A 24,629-nucleotide genomic window follows, 5' to 3' on the forward strand; every position below is an offset into this window, starting at 1 on the left:
GGTACTCCATACTGCACTTGTGATCGATATGATACATCTTCATTCACTGCTACGAACTAATGGCGGTCATATAAGTACGATTTAAACCATGCTAATGCACTTCCATTTATGCCAACAAAGTGTTCAAGTCAATGCAAAAGAATGTTGTGGTCAATTGTGTCAAACGCAGCATTAAGATCCAATAAAACTAATAGAGAAATACACGCACAATCAGATGAAAAGAGCAGATCATTTGTAACTCTAAGGAGAGCAGTCTCAGTACTATGATACAGTCTAAATCCTGACTGGAAATCCTCACATATACCATTTTTCTTTAAGAAGGAATATAATTGTGAGGATACCACCTTTTCTAGTATCTTGGACAAAAAAAGGGAGATTCGAGATTGGTATATAATTAACTAGTTCTTTGGGGTCAAGTTGTGGTTTTTTGATGAGAGGCTTTATAACAGCCAGTTTGAAGGTTTTGGAGACATATCCTAATGACAATGAGGAATTAATAATAGTCAGAAGAGGATCTATGACTTCTGGAAGCACCTCTTTTAGGAGCTTAGATGGTATAGGGTCTAACATACATGTTGTTGGTTTAGATGATTTATACAATTCTTCCTCTCCTATAGTAGAGAATGAGTGGAACTGTTCCTCAGGGGGTCTATAGTGCACTGTCTGATGCGATACTGTAGCTGACAGCTGAATGGTTGCAATTTTATCTCTAATAGTATCGATTTTAGAAGTAAAGTAGTTCATAAAGTCATTACTGCTGTGGTGTTGGGAAATGTCAACACTTGTTGAGGCTTTATTTTTCGTTAATTTAGCCACTGTATTGAATAAATACCTGGGGTTATGTTTGTTTTCTTCTAAAAGAGAAGAAAAGTAATCGGATCTAGCAGTTTTTAATGCTTTTCTGTAGGATAGGTTACTTTCCTGCCAAGCAATACGAAATACCTCTAGTTTTGTTTTCCTCTAGCTGTGCTCCATTTTTCGAGCTGCTCTCTTTAGGGTGCGAGTATGCTCATTATACCATGGTGTCAAACTGTTTTCCTTGACCTTCCTTAAGTGTAGAGGAGCAACTGTATTTAAAGTGCTAGAAAAGAGAGAGTCCATAGTTTGTTACATCATCAAGTTTTTCTGAGGTTTTGGATATGCTAAGGAATTTGGATACATCAGGAAGATAACTTAAAAAGCAGTCTTTTGTGGTAGAAGTGATGGTTCTTCCATACTTGTAACAAAAAGGAGAATTTACAATTTTGGCTATATGAAGTTTGCACAAAACTAAATAATGATCTGAGATATCATCACTTGGCTGCATAATTTCAACACTATCAACATCAATTCCATGTGACAGTATTAAATCTAGACTATGATTTCGACAATGAGTAGGTCCTGAAACGTGTTGTCTTACCCCAATAGAGTTCAGAATGTCTATAAATGCTGATCCCAATGCATCTTTTTCATTATCAACATGGATATTAAAATCACCAACTATTAAAACATTATCTGCAGCCAGAACTAACTCGGATGTAAAATCACCAAATTCTTTAATAAAGTCTGTATGGTGCCCTGGTGGCCTGTATACAGTAGCCAGTACAAACATAACAGGGGATTTATCATTAACATTTGTTTCTCTGGATAATGTTATATGAATCACCATTACTTTAAACGAGTTATACTCAGGTTTTAGCCAGGTTTCTGTCAAACAGAGCACATCCATGTTATGATCAGTGATCATATTATTTACAAAAAGTGTTTTCGTAGAAAGGGATCTGATATTCAATAAGCCAAGCTTTATCATTTGTTTATCCATATTGCATCTGTTTTTTATTTGTTGAACCTCAATTAAATTGTTAATCTTGGTTTGGACGTTTTTTGTATTTTCTAGTTCGGGGAACAGACACAGTCTCTATAGTGTGATATCTAGGTGAAAGAGTCTCTATGTGCTGAGAATTAGCTGACCTCTGTGATGGGAGGCGGCTAGCAGACGGTCGGTTTAGCCAGTCTGTCTGCTTCCTGACCTGGGCCCCAGTTAGTCAAGTATAAACACGAAGACTATTTGCCATATTTCTAGAGAGAAGAGTGGCGCCACCCCAGGAGGGATGAAGACCATCTCTTTTAAGCAGGTCAGGTCTGCCCCAAAAGCTTGTCCAGTTGTCTATGAAACCTATGTTATTCTGTGGGCACCACTTAGACATCCAGCCATTGATTGATGACAATCTGCTATGCATCTCATCACCACGGTAAGCAGGGAGGGGACCAGAGCATATTACAGTGTCTGACATCGTGTTTGCAAGTTCACACACCTCTTTAATGTTATTTTTAGTGATCTCCGACTGGCGAAGTCGAACATCATTAGCGCCGGCATGAATAACAATCTTACTGTATTTACGTTTAGCATTAGCCAGCACTTTTAAATTTGCCAAGATGTCAGGCGCTCTGGCTCCCGGTAAACATTTGACTATGGTGGCTGGTGTCTCTATATTCACGTTCCGTACGATAGAATCACCAATAACTAGAGCACTTTCATCAGGTTTCTCAGTGGGTGCATCACTGAGTGGGGAGAACCTGTTTAATGTTTAATGTAACATTCTTACTGACCTCAATTAAAGTTTTGATGCGTGTCTCTAATTCTGAAATCTTCTCTGTCAGCCTAACTATTTCCCTGCATTTATCACATGTGAATCCCTCATCTGCAACAGAGATAGATAAACTGTACATGTGGCAAGAGGTGAAAATAACAATAGCAGGAGAAGCCATTACTCACCGTGCTTGATGAAATATTCTTACTGCGGTTGTTTGATGAACTTGTGAAAAACTGGAGCAAGAGAGAGGAGAGGAGAAAAGAAAACAGCGATAGGTTCGAATGAAAACGCTAATGACAAGCTAACGAGTGCTAACGCTTTGCAGGTGTACTGCACTCACGGATATAAAATAAAAGTGAAAGATCAAAATTAATCTGATAAGATTGATCGATAATATCAGAAATATGGTGTGAATTAAGTATCACTTTAAAAAACAGAGAGTGATAGTAAGATAAAGATTCTAGAGGAAAAAATAAAAAAAATAAAAACAGCTACACGGAGCTACGATTAGCTACAGAAGGCCAACAGGAAGTAGAGAAAACACTGTCCAACAGCGACACCCGCAGTCAGTGAAATAGATCCTCTGCTCTATTTCCGATCCATTCTGTTTCCCAGCTGCCATTGAGCTCTCTCTAGATTTCAGTCAGCCAACAGGATATAGGAAATGTTGTGAATAAGACACACACACAGCTCAGAACAATGTTTGCATTTCTAGACCGAATGAATTACGCTGCATTTGTTCAGATAGATCCAGTATATAATCTAACGGTAATATTGGATAATATCATACAAAATGTAAATAGCTGTTTTTATTTATAATTAATGTTATGCCTGTGGTGGCAAAGCTGAGTTTTTCAGCTCTGTTTTTGTAGGAATGGAGACACAGATGGTCATTTTATGACACTCTTGATGTTCGTTTTAGAGCAGAAAAGCACAGTAATTGCAGAGTAATGATCCATTGATTTGGTTTGGTACGACACATTTCTGGACATGATAGCTTTTCTTTCAGTTTGGTGACAGGCATGTTTGAATGTTCTCATATGCAATTAAAAAAGTGACATTTTTTAAATGTTAAAGAATGTGTGTGACATGTTCAAGTGGAAACGTCTCTCTCTCTCTCTCTCTCTCTGTCATGTGTCCATTATTTCTCTACCAGTGTTGGGAAAATAACAGGCTCCAGTTTTTCCTCAAGGAGGGTATCATATTTCAGTTTTTTTTGGAATGTCACCCTGTTTCCCAATAGTAGTTGTAAGGTTGTTTTACGGTTTACCCGTGCTGTGAAACGGGTAAAATCATTACATTAATACCGTCAATAGGGAGATATTCTTAATGCAAAGAAACTGTTTTGACTTTTTAAATTTGATTATCTTTAAGGAAGAGTCTGGACAATGATGCCTCATGCTTATTATTATTTTTTTTAAATAACTGGCCTGAGAAATGTTCTTGAGCCAGATCTCACACAGCTGGACCGCTGCAGCTGGGCTCTTTATGATTTCTTGGGGACTTGTGCAACACAGATTATTGAAGATGACCCTTACTTCCCAAATGTTTAGTTGTTATCTTTTATAAAAATGTTTATTAACCGGCATTATTTATTAATTTTTGTGTTTTTTGCCATTGATAATGTTGTTCAATTAGCAATTGACAACAATCCAAGAATTCAAACGATGGGAAAAATAGTCATGCCAGAGATTTTTTTGTTTCCTCATTTGAGAACGTAGTTTCTGTTTTATGCCAACTTTTAATAGTTGTTTTGGTCAGTATAGACTATTTTAGGCATTTCATGACTAATTTGAGCATGTCTGCTCATTTGTCTATTCCTGTGCACCCCCCACCCCCCGTAGAGGACTCCTATTTCTTTCCAGCATCTTCCTCTTGATAAAAACGCGAAATTCAAGTTGGGAAGTGCTTGCAGCCCTAGATTGGATGTATGTTTACTGTGTGTATGTTTGTGGAGGAAGCCATCAGTGTCATCAAGACTGTGCTAATGGAAGGAGGACATTTCCTAAGCCACAGGAAAGCTGTGAAGCCATGTGCTGGTGTGTTTGTGTCCTGAATTAGTCTGTATTTTACTGAATGTGACATAACATGCTTCCTTGACAGTCCTCTTCCTCCTATGACACCGTATGTTAATCATGGTTAGTTTTCATATGACAACCTCTATCAAGAGGTTTTAATATCTCTTTAATATCTCTTAGAGGGACGGACTCCCCCTCAAAAGTCCTGATTCACCTCAAACCTGCATTTATTTATTTATTATTATTTTTTTTTAAGTCCATTTTCACCATTGGTTTGCTCACTGGATGTAGTAAAATGTCTGTAAAACTGCTTTGTTCTGTTGTCACTTGTTCTGGAAACTGGTTGCTATGCACCAAAAGCTGGGGTAATATTTTGACATATTCTGAATGTATTTTGCTGTGTTTGGTCTGAAAAGGAAAATATATGAATTCTTGAATTCATTTAAAGTTCTGAGCTTCTTGAGGAGTGGTTATTTAATATCTTCTACTGCCATCTAGTGGTAAACAGCAAGTGTGAATGACAGAAGACTTAATTTGCATTCACTCACTCTTTCATCTCATTTATAAAGTCACTTATATTAGATAATTTCAAAACAATTAAAGAAGCAACAAGGTTCTTCATATATCTGTTGCTAATCTTTTCCGTTGTCCGTTTATGTGTGTAAACAATCAGTAATAGTATATTATGCTGTGTGTAGCATACATGTAATGTAGACTACATGTATTTTTTTTTATTTTTATATATAGTAATTTTGACATTGTTCTTTTATGTTCTCCTTTTTTTCCTGGAAGGTCTGTTTATGATGGACAGGAACATGGACTCTTCATGGATAAACTGGAGGGGCGGATCCGCAATCATGACCGTGAAATTGAGAAGATGTGCAACCATCACTTCCAGGGCTTTGTGGACTCCATCACTGAGCTGCTCAAAGTGCGCGGAGAAGCCCAGAAACTCAAGGTGCAGAAAGAGGAAATGAGGGTTTGAGAAAAGCCTATAAAACCAGAGAGAAGAAAAAAAGAAGCATCGATATCAAACAAAAAAAAGTTTTGACTTCTATTATTTCTGTTTTGATCAATCCTGGATAATTGTTCATTTTGTCTTCCTCAGTGTCAGGTGACTGAGACCAATCAGAAGCTCCAAAATGATGGCAAGGAGGTGTGTGTCCTGTTTGCTAAATTCAGCCTTTGATTCAGAACTTGTAACATTTAAAAGCAAATATTTGAACATATCAAAAACATTAAAATTGGTGGATTCCTCTCCTGTAGCTCCTGACATCAATGGATGAGCTGAGACAGTGCCGTCTGCAGCAGAGGAATATCGCCACCACCATTGACAAACTCACACACTGCTTACCAGGTACAAAAATCATACTTTGCGATTTTAATCCAGCCTGAGTTTTCCCTCACACAACCTCTGTAATTATTCCAGATCAATTGCTGTTTTTTGCCAAACTCCGTGATCCTCTGAGAAATCAAAGCCTGTTTGAATGCGAACGTCTGTGATTGACAACAGTGTTTTATTCACAACACATTTCCTTGTGTTTTGGCTGGTGTGAATGACTCCTATTACTGTGCGTCATAAAAAAAAAAATTAAATCGAAAAGCCAGATCGTGTAAGCTTTTAAGATTAGCTACTGTAATATCAGTCAGGTAAGATTAGTCACCTTTATTTCTGCAATCAATTACATAACGTTTTAATTAAATGTTCTTTTTACATGTGGTTTTACTACAAATAATATAAAAAAAACTGGTTTTAATAGTTGAACTAAGGCAACTACAAATTAACCATGGTTTTGCTATACTAAACAAAGCTTAACTATTGTATTTAGAGTAAAACTATGGTTATACTTATTGTAATCAATTCAAGTGCAAAAAAAGAGCACAACGAATTACTGAGAGATTTACTAACATATCAATACATTTACCTGATTTACAAGGTCGGACAGAGCAAGACACCATCAAAATAATACAAGGGATGGCTCAGAATGACATCCTCTTCCTGATCTTTTTCCACCAACCAGGGTGAAAAAACTGGTTGGCATTATTATTTGATTGTTCAGTGAATATAATGTGGATGTTTAGGTTCCTTTTTGTAATTGCACTTGTATGTTTCATAACTTTCAATTTTTTTGTATGTGAGCATATGAATGGATGTATGTGTGGATGGATGTATACGTGTGCATATGTATATCTCATATTATTATTTGGATCAGTTATTGAATATGTTTTGAATATTTTTTGTGAGTATTTTGTATTAGTTTTTTCTTGCAATTTTATCTTTCGATGTACTTTCTAAGCAGAAAAGTAAATTAACTTCAAACGTAGTACTATCTGCGTGACCATATCCAATGCACGCATACAGAGCACCTGGTCTCTGCAACACCCAGATGTAGTGAACACGGAGATGTTAGTCCCATCCGAATCGATATATAAATAAACATAAATCCATGTCTGCATTAATGATCGGAGAAACAACAAACAACAAGCTCTACTCTACACTGCTTAAAACTCGAGTTTGAATCATCAGTGTTAAATTCTTTGAATATATAAAAAAAACGTACTTACAGACTGAGTCAGAACAACCGGCATTCTAGTCTACTCTTCGTCCATGTTGAAAGCCAATCCGGCGATCCACTGCGTGAAGCTGATGTATTTCCTCAGCGACCAGCACGGATCAGCTCTAGGCATGACGAAGCGGATGGCTTTTGGAAGGCCAAACAAAGTAGTTTCACTTTCAAAACGAAACGCACAGCATCTCCATGACATGGTGGCACGGCAACAACAGTACTACAGCGAGAATAAAAGTTACGCTGCCTTTCTTTGCATGAACATTTGGGCGGCATTGTGCAAATCTTCCCACATCGTGAAGTAGATGTGGGGGTGTGTTAGAACGAGCCGTTTTAGGTAGGAGTGGTTGACTCTTAACTGTCATAAAGAATATCTCTTTGGAATTGAGACTTTAGTCTTTGCAACTTTACAGATCTTCATGCACCAAGAGCTTGTAACACTCAAAGAGAAAGGACAAATTTAAATGGCATCATATGACCCCTTTAAGAAGAAATGTTTGTTAAACACCAAAGCAACATATTAGAATGATTTCTGAAGGATCATGTGACACTAAGACTGGATTAATGGCTGCTGAAAATTCAGCTTTGCCATCACAAGAACAAATTAATAAATATTAAAAAATGATCCAATGTAAAGCCTTGGTGAGCAAAAGAGACTTTAAAACATCCTACTGACTTTTGAACTGTCTCATGCTGTGCTCTTGAGTGTTTTTCCATAATTCCACATGTATTTTTGTTTCTTGCAGTGCTGGAGATGTACAGCAAACTGCAGGAGCAGATGAAGGCCAAACGGTATGACATCTGTGCAATTGCCTTTTTTGTGTATGCTGCAGATGAGCACTAGGTGGCACTAGAGATAAACTTATCTAGGTTGAACTTGAACACACAAGTGCAGAACAGGGCCCAAATATTTTAACACCTTTTACTTAAAGTATTTTTGAGAGCAGGACATTCCCAGCTGGGAAAGAGAGAGCGAGGTGTTGATGATTTAAACAGACCGTAGATCACTGGACCACTGGAGTATCTCATCCAGTCTGAAGTGACTGATCAGTCTAAAGCAGCGTGGCAGCTGTGGAGTCAGAGGCTGTAGTCTTATCTGTAGCAGCTGCAAACATTGAACTGTCCCAAATCTTATCATTTACAGGCACCCTTGGGGAAGGGTGTAATCCAAAGGTTGTGAGTTTGAGTCTCGGGCCGGCAGGAATCTTAGGTTTGGGGAGTGAATGTACAGCACTCTCTCCACCTTCAATACTAGACTGAGGTGGCACCGAACCCCCATCTGCCCCCCAGGTGCTGCAGCATAAAAAATAACTGCCCACTGCTATGTATGTGTTCATGGTGTGTGTGTGTGTGTGTGTGTTCACTGCTGTGTGTGTGCACTTTGGATGGGTTAAATGCAGAGCACGAATTCTGAGTATGGGTCACCATACTTGGCTGAATGTCACGTCATTTTCACTTTCTTATATATGTTTTTTTTTTTTTGTTTTTTTTAAGGACAGTAGACATCTGACAGGAGGGTGGAGGGAGTGAAATGGGGAACTGGGTGGAGATGATACAGGATTTTAACCTACATCCTCATGAGCACTCAGCTCTCATATACAAGTATTCATATACAAGTCATCTGTGAATGTGTGAGAGAGAAAAAAACATTTTACACTATGTAATAGGAATGTTTAAAGTTAACTGTAAGAATAAATTTAAATCACTTTAGTAGTGGGTCAAAAAAGATACATGTAATACAGAATCTGTATCTGTATTACAAAATGCTCCCCGGGCGCCGCAACATAAATGGCTGCCCACTGCTCCGGGTCTGTGCTCACAGTGTGTGTGTGTGTTCACTGCTCTGTGTGTGTGCATTTCGGATGGGTTAAATGCAGAGCACAAATTCTGAGTATGGGTCACCATACTTGGCTGAATGTCACTTCACTCACTATTCACTCTCTTTTCCAGATAAAATGAAATGGCTACAATACATAAATTTTTAATGAACTCGATGCTAAATTAATTCAAATTTAGCATTTTTCTTAGAAAATAGAAGTAGGTGTTTTAATACATAAAAATAATATATTGTTTGTTTTATGTTTTAAAAAAGGGGTCCCTCGTAAATCAAAATTGTAAAAATTTCTGTAGAAGCTAGTGTACCAAAGTTGTGTTTGAAAGTGCCACTGCATTAATTTTACTGTCTTGTGTCCTCCGTGTGACCTGAGCATCAGCATTGGCCTGCAACTTTTCCATCCATTTTGGTTTTTATTTATCTCTGCGCTCCGTGTTTCTCTGTCTCTCTCGTGTGCTTGGTTTTGCCAGTAGCCTGGAGGTAGCGGCTGGGTCGGCCAAGAGAGACTCTCTCCCCAGTGTCGGGTCTGCTGTGTAATGTTGTGTGACTGTGATGCTGTATTGAGTGTGTGTGTGCATGTGTGAGATGAGAATAGCTCATCTCTGAGATCATCTTGATTAGCTTAAATTGTTATCATGCTGAGATCTAAGTCTTTAACCAAAGGTTAAAAACATGTAGTGCATGTGCAAGACTCCACAATAATGATGGCCTGGAGAGAGTTTTGGGTCAGTTTACATGACTGTCATTTGCCCTCCAGTGCAGTCTTATATTTATTGGTCATGTATAGTATGTGTATTGGATTATTGTAATGTAATTTACTTGGTTTCTTGTGGATTTTTAGTGTCACAAAGTTAAAATGATCTATAAATGACTGAAAAAAAATTGTGAAATTAATAGTGGGAAGGTTTTTGAAGTAGCAGATATATTCAATCATTTCTAAGCCTGCTGTGTTCTACCCCAGATACTACCCAGCACTACGAACCCTGGAACAGCTGGAGGAGAGTTGTTTGCCTCAAGCGGGATCGTATCGTTTCAGCGCCATCATGGCAGAGAATATCTCACGCCTGCGCACAATCATCAGAGACGTCTCCATGTCTGACCTCAAAGACTTCCTGGAGAGCATCCGCAAACATTCGGATAAAATCGGAGAGACTGCCATGAAACAGGTGTGTGTGTGCTTGTTTGTATTAGAAAGAGTGAGTGCTCATGTTGGAGTAATGCCTTGAGGTGTATCAGAACTATTCTTTGACAGCTGCCTCGTATGCTCACATCTGGATCAGCTGGGTTTCAACTTGAGGACTCTGTCCTTGTTCTTCAGGAGTTCATCGGTTTCCCCCATTTTTCCTTTCATCTTATTTCTGACCATCTAATCATCTAGTCTGGAGGAAAAAAAGCTACCAATCTGTTCTGAATCAAACATCGTTTCAGGTCGATTTAGTTCATGCCAGAGGAATCGTGGAACAGTGTATGGACACTACTTCAAGGACAGTGCACGGAGACACGGAGAAGACCCAGGGAGCACATATAAGAGAAATTGAGTGGATTGTTCATTGGAATGCAGAAAAGTTCTCTGCTTTCTTTAACAGTTATTAGACCAAGATGGGGTGAGGACTGCATTAGAATATGAAACGCCAAATAGACATCAAGATCTCCCAAGCATCATAAAAAGTCTGGCCTCACCTTTCCCACTCTCTTTAACATATCTTTCTTTACTTTCTTCCTAGTCCGTTTTCACAGAGGAATAAAACTAATCATGATAGATGTTATTGTGTGAACGCTCCATTGGTGGTGGTTTCCAAGGCAGGTGTCACTATTGCACAAGTTAGGGGCATTTCCGTATCTATAAGTATTTAAATTGTAACTCATCCTGTGCTGTTTGTCTTACAGACATGACTCATACTTGAAATCTTGTAGCTTACTGAGAGGAGGTGAACTAAATTTTTTTTAAGCAATAGCATTTTTTTTTGCAGGTGGTTAAAATGGGCAAAAACTCAGGGTTACACTGTAGGGCATATCTTAGTACCAAAATATTAGAGAAGTGGGCCTCAGCCGTTTCCAACAGGTTCCTTGAAATAACTTAAAAATGATTTAAAATAAGACAAAACAAGCAATAAAATAAGCGAAACCACGTAAAAATCAAGATATTTTAATTAACTTTTTCATTGAAGATCCAGGATTCTAACTGTCTAGAAAAACCTATAAAAATTGATTTCTTGATTTCTAGACCTAGAAAAGTGATATAAACTAAGAAAATGTTTTTATTCCATGGGCATTTTTATACATTTAAATTTTTAACTAATTTCTATTTTGTCAGGTAGAAATTGTAAGTAAAAATAGAAACAAAAGTCATGAAGCTTTTGAATATTGATAGTACAGAAGCACTGCTATAGGCACTTTGTTAAAACCACTCAGAAACACCTTGGCAACACTTGAGCATTATCAATGCTAATTTTGCACAGACAGTCGCCACGGTCACATCTTCTTCAGCACGATCTCTGCTCTTCTAATCGCTACCAGTTCCTCTCAGTATGGATCAGTTGCTAAATCTAATTATGAAACACTGGGGAGTAAGTTAGTTACTTGGTTACACCCCAGTATTTCCAAGAACACAAAAGTAGTGATGCTTATAAATTACATTTGTCAGTAGTTGAAGTTGGGGCTTCTTTATTCCCCCCAAACAGCGTAGCTTTTCCAGGTGTAACGCAATGAAAAACTACATGGCTGGTTTTTATTTCACATTTTATTGTGCATGCAGCTTTTCAGACAAGCAAACTGAGAAGCTCTCCTAAACGGTCTTCTGTCTTATATGAAGCATTGCAAATTCAACCCATTCTCCTGTATGTTCAGACAGTTTGTTTAAATGAAATGATTCTCCCATGTGAGTCCCTGTGCAGAATAGTAAATTAACAAAAATTTTTTAGTTGAATTCTGCCTACGTTTCCAGCTAAATACTATAAGTTGTACTCTATTTTGTTCTGTTGAATTAAGTCTCCTGTTCAAGTTTGAATCCTCATTATTGTTGTGACATATATATATACTGCTTCAGTGAAACAGGTAATTATATAACCATGTAGTTTTATATTTAAAAACAGATGTTATCCCTATGTAGTTTGCTGCTTTTTGACACTAGTTTTGTAACTTACTTTTTTTTCCCCCTCAGTAGAAGCTTCACTGTACTTTAATCACTTTAAATTATGAGTGGTGTGTAGCTTGGAAAGCTAGAGTTTCAGAGTAGCTTCCCCAAGACCGGTTTCTGGAAAGTAAATTTTGTCTCTGATGATGTTGAAGAAGAGGGCAAGTTGGAGAATAAAACAATAGGTGTATTCATCCAGGTAGGCAGGACTGAGGTAGATGTTTTAATGCATTCGCGTTCATGAGCAAATGCATGTGGACACCATGAGTTGTAATGAGAGATACTCGTTTGTTCTGTTGCTGGTCTGCTTCCAATCGCCCCGGGCCAGCCTTTCGTTCCACTTTGTCCCTTTTTCCTCTCTCCTCATTAGCCTGCACCCTGGTCCAATCTGGATGGTAGCTGAATTTATATTATTTCAACATGCCTTATTACAGGCCTAAAACAGGAATATAAAAGAAGTTGTACTCTTTTTGAAGACGACAAGCGGGATCGCATGCTCGTATTCATCAAAAGTAGCGTTTCTCAATTCACCCTGTTGTTGGCTAATTTACTCCTACAGTATATCTTCGGTCTAGTGAATACCACACAGTGATTGACCCTAAAATAAATGTTTTCTATTTTGATATGTTTTAAATACGTTTAGTCATTTGATTTAATTCCAGCAAAGCTGAATTTTCAGCAGGCTCCAGGAATTATTTTGATATGCCGATTTGGTGCTCAAGAAACACGTCTCACTATGGGAAAATACATATTTTGTAGCAGTACTGTCACTGTTACTGTCACTTCTCATCAGTTTAATGCACCCATGCTGAATAAAATCTTACTGACCCCAGGCTTTTAAACTTTAGTGAATGAAGTTCAGGTTTAGATAGTAAAAACTCTTGTATTTATTGCAATGTTTCAACCTGCCCACCACATTGGCCTCTTAAGAGACTGGAGTTTGAGACCTCCTGGTGTAGTGGCTCATCTGTATTGGGATTTATTGAAGGGATTAAGGAAGTAGAAAGAAGGGAATCATGTAATGGGGTGAAGGGTAGATTGCACTAGATGGAGTATTTTTTTATTTTTATACATTTTCTATTGACCGCAACACAGCCCCACAGAGAGCTGTGCAGATGCGCAAATAAATTCTTGTGGCATTTTAAACTTTCACATAATCTGTAAGGATTAATCCCAGAGTGTGATATTGGTTGGATGTAAAGTGGATGAGATTGCCAAACAGATAATGAAACGCAGTTGTCCATGTGATTTTGGTTATCTATTTTTCTTAGGTGCCCGTTCTACCCTTCCAGTTGCCTCTGGCGTAGAACAGCTAATTCCACTGAACGGTGTTCAAACTCTTGAACCACGTTATTTGCAGCGTGCGCAACCACACAGGCAAATGCGCACCCATACTTGTCAACATCATACTCCTAACCATGCACGGCTGTTCGGGTTTAAATGTGGTTTATGTGGTTAACTGCTCTTCCTCCCACCGCAGTGTTCGTCATCATATCTCCTCATGGACTTCCATTTGACCCAAATTCTGCTCACGCTGATATGATCCATGTCTGACTTGGGCTTCAGCTACTGCTTGAGTCTCTGAGATAATCCTTTATTCAGGGCACAGCTGGAGGTGGTCTTCAGCGACTCACTTTTGGGAACATACATTTTGAATTAAACATTCTCCATTGGAGCCTGATTTTGTATTCCCAGGTTTATCTTCTAACAAAAGAGAAAAGGGATGTGTGTTTTGGTGGAAACTCGGTGGGAATTCAATTATCTGCTTTAGTTGAAAACTTCCAGTTTCAGTCTGCATGTTGATTGACACCTATTAGGCAGCTATTAGTTTAGTAGTGCTTATAAATTTCTTATCATTCCCAAATATGAAATTAGGTTGATTTTCCAGTTCAAAGGTTTGAGGTTAGTAAAAAGTTGGTAAGAATTTTTTTTTGTTTTTGAAAAAAATAAAATAAAAATTCTTATGCTGACCAAGGCTGCATTTATTTGATGAAAAATAGTAAAAACATTTTTACAACTTAAAATAATTTCTATTTTAATATAGATTAATATATAACTCCAGTCTTGATTGCCACATAATCCATCATTTGGTGCTCAAGTAACATTTCTAGTTATTTCTGACATTTGAGATTTCAGGTTTCTTTGAATAAAAAAGTTCAAAAGAACAATATTTATTTGAATCTTTAACTAAATTCTATTTTAGGTATAAGCATATTATAGTGACTTTGAGATTGTTTTTACTTTGAGCAATAAGTAACCTGCCTAAAAGACTGTAACAACAGCATAGCAATGTGTCAAGGAGTTTCCATCACTTTCTATTCTTCAGAAAATGTAAACATTTTTTACTCTCACTTCTTGGCATGTAAACAAGCAGAACACTCTTTATTTGATATCAACTCATCTTTTTTTACCCCCAGCAGCCAAGGCTCTCAATTTAGTAGTTCCATTTGCATCCAGTAGGCGGCAGCAGAGGTCATTCCAGATGTGTCTGCTGCTCTGTAATATCTCCCGCAGAAGTGGAATGTTGGTGTAGAGCTAAACCAAAATTCAGACTCCAGTAACCTTTGAACAAAATGGCACTTGCCAATGCCTCACATTCCTCCTATTAAAGTTTGTTTTCTTGCATGTCTTTTAGTCCTGTAAGATTTGCCGCCTTGGCGCGCATTCGTGTGTGTGTGTGTGTGTGTGTGTGTTTTGGCTGTAACCCGGCACGTGCTGATTAGAGCAAAGCTATGGAGTTGTTCCTCAAAAGTAAACCAAGTGAACGATAAATCAAGCTCTAATGTCACCTTGCACAAGCTTTCTGTTAACTCCTAAGAATCAATCTGTAACGCTCTCTTATGCTTGATTGCTGACACAGACGCTGGCTCCTGGTTCTGACCTGTGACTTCTCCTCGCAAACAGATGTGACTGCTCTGCTTACATGTTGGGACTCATTGTGGCCTATTTGCAGCTTTAGTAGTGGTTTCTCCTTTTAAATACAGGAGGGTGCCGTCGCTCTTTTTCCTTTTTTGTGGGTTTCTGCTCCAGTGGATTTGTGGTGAAGTGACGTTAGGAGACATTCTGACTAAAAGCTGGAGAAGAATGGATCTGTTGCTCTTTGCTGACTGATGAAGAACAGAGCGCCTTTTCCTCCCATCATTTATATTTCTCATCTGTTCAGGGGTTTTACTTTTTCTTTTTGGACTCTTTGTGTTTGTCCACTTCTTAGTCATTTTTGGCCATCCATCACCACATATTATGGTCACACATTGTTAGTGTACTGTGGAGAAATACTTGAAGTTTCCACGTTCTTTAGGCTGATGTCACAAGATCGATGGAATCACTACTACCACCAAATACCTTTGGGCAATAAATCGGTTATTCCAGGGTAAAACCCTTAACCTCAGGTGTATCCACTTCCCTTTCCACAGCAGAGATGGCTTCTCTTTGGCTCTCTCCTTCCCTTCTTTGGATCTCTCTCCTTCCCTTCTCCCTGCTCTATTCTTCCATCCTCAACTCCAGAGGAGCGAGTAAGCGCAAGCAAACCACTAATAACAGAATGCTGTTTTTCAAGGGGCTCTGTGATCCAGACTTGCAGACTGGTTCCTATTCCACTGGAAATTAGGCCCAGTCTCTGAGCCTGTGTTTTGTTTTAATTCCACTAACAAATGATCTGAAAATAAATATATTGGGAGATCCAGTGCTTTAATAATGGCTCTATTGTAAGCTGTTGAGTGTCTTGAGTATGTGTGTGGACTATGTGAGTATATACAGTCGTAGCCAAAAGTTTTGAGAATTACATAAATATTGGAAATTGGAAAAGTTGCTGCTTAAGTTTTTATAATAGCAATTTGCATATACTCCAGAATGTTATGAAAAGTGATCAGATGAATTTCATAGTCCTTCTTTGCCATGAAAATTAACTTAATCCCCAAAAAACCTTTCCACTGCATTTCATTGCTGTCATTAAAGGACCTGCTGAGATCATTTCAGTAATCGTCTTGTTAACTCAGGTGAGAATGTTGACGAGCACAAGGCTGGAGATCATTATGTCAGGCTGATTGGGTTAGAATGGCAGACTTGACATGTTAAAAGGAGGGTGATGCTTGAAATCATTGTTCTTCCATTGTTAACCATAGTGACCTGCAAAGAAACGCGTGCAGCCATCATTGCGTTGCAAAAAATGGCTTCACAGGCAAGGATATTGTGGCTACTAAGATTGCACCTAAATCAACAATTTATAGGATCATCAAGAACTTCAAGGAAAGAGGTTCAATTCTTGTAAGGAAAGGTTCAGGGCGTCCAAGAAAGTCCAGCAAGCGCCAGGATCTGCGGGATCGGAATGCCACCAGTGCAGAGCTTGCTCAGGAATGGCAGCAGGCAGGTGTGAGCGCATCTGCACGCACAGTGAGGCCAAGACTTCTGGAAGATGGCCTGGTGTCAGGAAGGGCAGCAAAGAAGCCACTTCTCTCCAAAAAAACATCCGGGACGGATTGATCTTCTGCAGAAAGTATAGTGAATGGACTGCTGAGGACTGGGGCAAAGTCATATTCTTCGATGAAGCCCCTTTACGATTGTTTGGGGCATCTGGAAAAAGGCTTGTCCGGAGAAGAAAAGGTGAGCGCTACCATCAGTCCTGTGTCATGCCAACAGTAAAGCATCCTGACACCATTCATGTGTGGGGTTGCTTCTCATCCAAGGGAGTGGGCTCACTCACAATTCTGCCCAAAAACACAGCCATGAATAAAGAATAGTTCCAAAACACCCTCCAACAGCAACTTCTTCCAACAATCCAACAACAGTTTGGTGAAGAACAATGCATTTTCCAGCACGATGGAGCACTGTGCCATAAGGCAAAAGTGATAACTAAGTGACTCGGGACCAGAATGTTGAAATTTTGGGTCCATGGCCTGGAAACTCCCCAGATCTTAATCCCATTGAGAACTTGTGGTCAATCCTCAAGAGGCGGGTGGACAAACAAAAACCCACTAATTCTGACAAACTCTAAGAAGTGATTATGAAAGAATGGGTTGCTATCAGTCAGGATTTGGCCCAGAAGTTGATTGAGAGCATGCCCAGTCAAATTGCAGAGGTCCTGAAAAAGAAGGGCCAACACTGTAAATACTGACTCTTTGCATAAATGTCATGTAACTGTCGATAAAAGCCTTTGAAACGTATGAAGTGCTTGTAATTATATTTCAGTACATCACAGAAACAACTGAAACAAAGATCTAAAAGCAGTTTAGCAGCAAACTTTTTGAAAACTAATATTTATGTATTTCTTAAAACTTTTGGCCACGAATGTAGATGTGGTTAGTCAATTTTTTTTATAGAATATTCATTTTCTTTTGAATCTTTTCCCCCACGTCCCTTTTGTTTTTTTTAGTCACTTGCAGCCCATTTCTGTTCCAGTTTTGTTTTGTTTTACTCTGTGTGTTACATCTGTAGGAACACATCTGAACATTTAAATAACAAATGTTTCCACTAACTCCTTGACTCCTAAAATACTCACTTTGTCTTCTGCTTTTTGTTGGTCAGAGGTTGGTTATATCTGCTTATTTGGAAATCGTCACCTCAAGCAAAAACTAACCCATTTAGCAGTAGTTCACATGGTTTTTCTCTAAAGGACTGTACTAATTAGTGGACTCATGGAAAAATACATCGGTTGTTATCATTGTTCATAGGAAAATACATTGGTTGTTATCATACAGTAAGTTCTGTGCAACAGATCACATAACATCTTAACAAATAATGATTTTTTTTTCTTGATGCACATTCAACTTTTCAGAAGTAACAGTCTTCTCTCATTTGGAATTTTCCATCACTGCATTTACTAAGTTACGTTTTTGTTTAAATCCTGCAATTGCAGCTGTGACTAACTAATATGTCTTTCATTTTGAAATTCATAAGTTCTGAAGGGAAAGACTATTTGCAGTGTTTGTTTCTTTCTTTTTGTTTGCAATCCCATACCTCATTGCTCTGACGCAAATGCTTCTAATTAAGATGAGGGTACCAAAGCAGACGAGTGGAACACAACAGGCAGTGACACACAATAGACAACACACCACTGGAACATGCTGCATTCATGGTTTAAAAATAGAATGTAGAATTATTGGGAAAAAAGTGATGTTCTTTCACGAGAAGATCAGGACCACCTCTGGACAACACCTTACAAACCAAAACATTGAAATACGTGACATGTATGAACAATAATGGACATGAACGTTCAGTTGAAATGTTCACAACTCTTCCTGTAATGAAGCCCTTTAATTCTGATGCTCTTAACAGGAAGGAATTCTGAGTTGCAAAGGTCTCTTCATGTGCCACCATCCGTTACACCCTCGCTATGACGCACATGCCTCTACTCGAGATTAGAAGAGGACTACAACTTCAGACATGTCTAAAGAAATAAATGGAACACAATTTATACAATGACAATACTCAATCTTTATGTAGTCCAATTAGTGCATTAAGACCTTCTCGGTCTCAAGAAGAATAATCGGAATAAACAGTATTGTCTTGACTCCTTTTTGCATCCTATTGTCGATGCTTGTTCTCATGGTGCTGAAGTTTCCTCTCCATTCACTTTTTCTATAAAGAGGCCCTTTTTTGATTGAAGAGCCCTCCAACCCCGAATCTTGCTCCTCACCAAATAATTTGAGGGGTTTGTAAGGAGAAAGTTGTGTGAGCATTGACCTTAGTCATGACGTCAGACGTAAGTTTTCTATTGAGGAAAACTCATTTGAACTCTCACGTTTTGCATATGGGAATTCCTTATTCACAGGTGCCTCTCCCTTTGTTGCCACTAATGGGAAAGACGTGCTTTGTAAGTATGTAGCACAATATCGCTATTGACTTGGAATGTTGTACTAGGGAAAATGATTTACATAAACTCAGACTTTGTTCTTCTTGAGTCCATGTGGGATTGTGCAGGTAGTGAAAAGTAAAAGGTAAAGTTCTTTTTTCCCATGGTTTATTGGATTGATATTATATAATATTTCATTCTTGTGTAATTGTGAAAGTATTGTTTCCACTTTAAAGTTGTTTACAGGAATGAGTGTTATAATGAGGAATTGTGTTTTTTATATTTAGTGCTGCTTGAAAGTTTGTGAACCCTTCAGAATTTTCTTTATTCCTGCATAAATATGACCCAAAAGATCATCAGATTTTCATGCAAGCCCTCTATGTCAGGATCCTGCCCTGACAGTCCTGTCCATCTTGTCTCTGTTCCATGTTTCTTTGTTTGTTTTGTGTCTAAGCACATGGTTCTGTCTTTGTTCGTGTCTGCCACGTGCTCCCCTTGTCCCACCCCCTTGTTACCCCTGGTCATGCCCCCTTGTTTAGCCCTTGTCTGCTTGATCGTTTTCACCTGATCCTCATGTGTACTGCTCTATATATCGGGTCCTCTTTCCTTGTGTCTCTGCTGGTTCGTTTTTGGTGTTTACCTGCTTCTTGGGCCAGAATTTATCCTTTTGATCTTGCTCAAGTTGTTTTTGATCTCTTGTCTAGTTAGTCTATATCCTTGGTTCCTTTTTGGGCTTTTTTAGTTTTATCTAGTTCTTGTTTTTTGATTGTGCACATCCTAATCTAGTTTTTGTTTTTCTCTTTTTGGTTTAGGGTTTCATTTACTCAGTTTGAGAGTGCAGTTCCTTTTTGGATCCTGGCTTTTTTGTTTTAAACTGGTTGATTTCTTTGGATAGTTTTGGTTATTTTGCCTTTTGTTCACTCTTTGTTTTCTATTGTCTGTGTGTCATTTTGAGTCTAGTCTTGTTTTGTGTATTGTCCTGTCTTGCCCCCACTCAGATTTCCTGGCCACTGAACCCCACTGCCTGGAAGCAGCTCAACTCTCTCACGTGTCAAGTCTCGTGAGTCTCTACCTGGCGACTAGACTGGTGACATTTGAGTTTCTCTTGAAGCTACGGGTTTCCTGTGTCTGCCTGGCCCTTCCTCTGGAGCTGCCTCCTCTGTGCTCAAGCCCGTGGTCATTTTGGACTCTCTCTGTGGTCATCCCTCCTGCCCGTATTGTCTGCCCTGCCCATCTGTTCGATCCGTTTCACTGCAGATTCCCCCAGCTGTTCCAGTCTATGTTTTGTTAATAAAATACCCTTGACTGCTCATTCTGCATTTGGGTCCCATTTCTTGCAGATCCTTGACACTCTAAGTTGACAGAGAATCCATTTAAAAAATGAGACAAAAAATATATACTTTGTCATTTACTTATTGAGATAAATGATCCAGTGTTACATGTGTCAAAGCATGCAAATCTTTGCTTTCAGTAATTGGTCTGACCCACTTTTGCAACAATAAATGGAGCTAGACATTTTTTCTTGTAACTTTTGATCAGTCATGCACAACTGCTTGTAGGAATTCTAGCCCATTCCTCAGAACCACTTCAACTCTGTGCTGGGTTTCTTCCTATGAACTGTTTGCTTCAGGTCCTTCTACAACATTTCAATTGGATTAAGGTCCAGACTTTGACTTGGCCATTCCAGTACATTCACTTTGTTCTTCTTTAACCATTCTTTGGAAAAACGACTTGTGTTCTTGGGGCCGTTGTCTTGTTGCATGACCCATTTCTCTTGAGATTCAGTTCTCAGACAGATATCCTGACATTTTCATTTTAGAATTTGCTCGTATAATTCAGAATTCATTGTTCCATCAATGATGGCAAGCCGTCCCAGCCCAGATGCAACAAAACAAGCCCAAATCACGATGCTAGCACCACCATGTTTCACAGATGGGTTTGTGACGTGTGGGGGCGGGGCCGAGAGCCATGGGAACGGAGCGAGGTCGGTGGAGTGATTGGAAATGAGCGACACCTGCTCCACTCACCGGTCTCGAGTCCCACGAAAGGAGCTCCGGAAGGGCAAAGAGGAGGATTCATGACAGTGAAGGATGAGAGAGGACCAGGCCTGGATTTTATTTTGTGTTTTGGTTTTTGTTTGTGTGCGGCAGTCGTCCGTGAGGGGCTGTCACGCTGTTTTATTTTATCATTAAAGTTTTATTTAAATGTCCGCCGGTTCCCGCCTCCTACTTCCCATTTTACAAACTGCGTTACAGGGTTCTATTGCTGGAATGCAGTGTTTTCCTTTCTCCAAACATATATTTTCTTATTTAAACCAAAAAGTTATATTTTGGTTTCATGCATCCGCAAAACATTTCTCCTCTGGCTTGTCCAAATAATCTTTAGCGAACTGCAGACTTGCTGCAATGTTCTTTTTGGAGAGCTGTGGCTTTCACCTTGAACTCTGCCATGGACATCATGGTTGTTGAGTGTTCTCCTGATGATGGACTCACATCATCAGTCAATGTGTGAAAGGCCTTTAGTTACTTAGAAGTTACTTACATAGACCCTGAAGTCCATTGCAACCTCGCAGACTTTTACATGTCTTGCTTTTGGAGTGATCTTTGTTGGTCAACCACTTCTGGGCAGGATAACAATGGTCTTAATTTTCCTTCATTTGTACACAATCTCTCTGACGGTCCAAGCTCTTTAGAGATGGTTTTGTAAAAATTTCTAGCCTGATGAGCAACAACTCTTTTGCTGAAGTCCTCAGGGATCTCCTTTGTTTGTGCCATGATTCACTTCCACAAACATGATCAGACTTTCATAGATGCCTGTTCTTTCAAATAAAACCGGTCACGTACTGACACCTGATAGTCATCCCATTGATAAAAAAAACAAAACACCTCTGAACAGGTGGACTCTGGATTTTGCCTTCAAATTAACTGCTAATCCTAGAGATTCACATAATTTTGCCACTCACAGATATGTCATATTGGACAACCAGAATAAATACATTTCAAACTATATATTTTTGTCTCATTTTCCAGGCACAGGTGCAGATCGCTCGTGACAATGCGGTGACGTCACAACAGCGGTCAGCAAGTGGACGGAGGATAGGAAAGGAAGTGTGCTCAGGCACAGAAGTGGACAGAAAGGAAAGCAACCCCTTTTCAGAAAAGGACTCTGGGATACTGGATGTGGAGGATGAAGAGGAAAATGAGGTGAGAAAGGAAAGATTAATCTCTGCAGTCACAATAAAACCATTAAGCATTTCAACTGATTTTTGAGTTTTATCTGAGTTTTTAGTCTATTTTTGTGCACAGGCAATTTATGAAATCAGAAAATAAAAAATAAAAAAATATTATTATAATATAATATTAATAATAATATTATAATATTATAATATAATATTATATTATATAAAAAAAACTAGCCAGTCGCCAATCACTTGTTTGGAGCAAAAACTATCCAGTTCCAATTGATGGCCAGATGACCGTTGTATATCTACAAATCCAAAACTCATAACATGTTTCTTTAACTACATGCTGTCAAATGAACAAATATCCTAAAGTACACAGTAATCATCCCTGGTTAATTTTGAGTTAAATGTGAATGAATCACTCATAAAGTACATCAGATTTATACAGGTCTGATACATCAGTCCTCTTCTGAAGAATCGACATAGATCTGCAAAACACTCACAGTATTTTATTACAGTGTCCATCCACATTAGTCAAGTCATGAAAATCATTTTTTTTTATATATACATGGAACTATTTGTGAATATTGATGAATACCCAATCCTAGTCCCTGTGTCTGCTTCTGTCTCTATCTAGCAGTACCTTTCTCCTCCTTTACTCTAAGACCCCCATGGACTTGGTGTTGGGCTGCCTGCCCAGTCCAGGATCCCTTCCCTTTCTTAATAGAGCGACTCAGCTCTGCAGTTGTTTAGTGTCATTAGGGCTGCCCCGCACCTCTGAGGCAGCAATTTGAGACGTGTGAAGCATGCAAGACGTGCTCCCCATCTGTAGCTCCTGGCACTGGCACAGAGTGAAAGGGTGATTCCTGGTCTCTCTTAGCTCCTCAGAGACAAATTAAATTGATGCAGTCAAGACTCTTTCAGTCGGTGTTCATTGTTTAGTTTACAATGAGTTTATTTTGATGTGCTCAGATAAGTGGTGTTTGTGTTTTGTGACATCGTCTCTTTTTTGACATGGTGTTTTCATTTGGTCAAACCGAAGCAACACAAGATTGGCACTAGTTGTTTGTGCCAAAGCATTGGTGATGGACTTTTGTTTTCTTTTTGCATTGATTGATTTTTGCCCTCTCGTTTGACCTTAACCCCATCCCTTCCCTCCAAGCTTCAAACAGCCTGTGCGTCATCGTGTTTTCCTCTTCTGGCTCCTGCTTTTGCCAGCCTTTAATCTGCTCGAATATCTGCGCTAAGGGGCTTACTGAGAAATGGGTTGTATCTAGAGATGCCGATTGGTGCCCGTTTAATGACCCCATGCCACCTGAACATGTCCCCTTGCGTCCCTTTGTCCTGTCTGTAAATTGTTTCTAGGGGAGCATGTTAATGTGAACATGCCGTCCCTGAACCGGACAGACATTTTCAGTGCTGTCCCAGTGGTGCATGAAGAATGAATGGTTTTTTTCCACATTCTCTCTGTGTTATTGTTGGTGGTGCCACAACATAGTTGGTTTTGTATGTCCCTGGTTGCCGTTTTGCAGGCACCAGATCAAAGCTGGCATTGTTTAGTTGTCCATTTGTTTGGCTTACTTTTAGAAAAAGACTCTTTCCATACCAGTAAGTTCAAGGGTGGCTCAGGTCAAAGAGATGTTAAAAGATGGGAAACTTATTTTGTGACCAGTTAATTCTGGTAAAAGCTATTATGCACTTCATTTAATTGGATGACATTTGAATTCAAAATAGATTCTAGGTAAAAAATAACTTTTAATATTGTTTCTAGTGATTTCCATTGTTAGTGCTGCTCATACAAGTGATGTTTCTCTCATTGACTTGTATTGTGTTACAGATTCCTGGTGCGCAGGACTTGGTGGACTTCTCTCCCGTGTATCGCTGTTTACACATCTACACTGCATTGGTGAGTATGTCTTGTTTGCGATCTATTTTTTTTTCAGGTTTGACTTGTCTGATCAGAATATGATCTCTGTGTTGGCCCTCACACTTACACGAATAAACTGCACTCTGTTTCTGGTTTTCAGAGAGAGAGAATGTCTTGTGTGTTTTCAAAATCTGTTATGAAAATATGAGCTTGTGTCAGAGAATGTGTATTTTGATATTAGATATTTTTCATATTGTATTTCAAATTATAAAATAGCAGTATTTGACAAAATAATCGCTTTATGATTATTTGGTGCCAACCATGCAGCCCTAAATTGATTTGTATCTCTTCATGATAAGTACATCTGTTAATCAGTGCTGGCTGGTTACTTTAAATCTAAGCAGCTAGCACTAGTTGTTTGTCGATGACGTTACTGAAATTTGAAAGTAAAAACTGCTCCATAGTTTACCACTAGCATGTTCTCCACCCAAAAGTACCCTGGAAAGTTTCCTACACAAACAATTATTGCATTTGACGCAGCCATAAGTAATGAAAAACATTTGTTAAATGCATCAATGTTAATTTATTACCTATTAACTTGCAGCAATGGAGTCAAGAGTCTTTAAACTGTTTGCTTTTGTAGTATGCCTCAAAATACAACCAAGAATT

The 24,629-nt window shown here is 38.8% G+C and overlaps 1 protein-coding gene across 3 annotated transcripts in view; it reads left to right on the top strand.

Moving 5' to 3' along the window:
• Nucleotides 1-24,629, top strand: part of LOC132103969 (exocyst complex component 6B-like) — a 91,834-nt gene that overhangs the window by 15,008 nt on the left and 52,197 nt on the right. For all 3 annotated transcript variants that reach the window (XR_009423494.1, XM_059509095.1, XM_059509105.1), the window contains exons 2-8: nucleotides 5,384-5,549; nucleotides 5,700-5,747; nucleotides 5,858-5,948; nucleotides 7,905-7,950; nucleotides 9,954-10,158; nucleotides 21,942-22,115; nucleotides 23,931-23,999. Coding sequence is in view for 2 of the 3 variants with exons in the window: in XM_059509095.1 (XP_059365078.1) it covers nucleotides 5,384-5,549; nucleotides 5,700-5,747; nucleotides 5,858-5,948; nucleotides 7,905-7,950; nucleotides 9,954-10,158; nucleotides 21,942-22,115; nucleotides 23,931-23,999 (799 nt within the window). In the remaining variant the exon portion in view is untranslated. The remainder of the gene's footprint in view (nucleotides 1-5,383; nucleotides 5,550-5,699; nucleotides 5,748-5,857; nucleotides 5,949-7,904; nucleotides 7,951-9,953; nucleotides 10,159-21,941; nucleotides 22,116-23,930; nucleotides 24,000-24,629) is intronic.

Source organism: Carassius carassius, chromosome 2, assembly GCF_963082965.1.
Source record: "Carassius carassius chromosome 2, fCarCar2.1, whole genome shotgun sequence".
Classification (NCBI taxonomy): domain Eukaryota; kingdom Metazoa; phylum Chordata; class Actinopteri; order Cypriniformes; family Cyprinidae; genus Carassius; species Carassius carassius.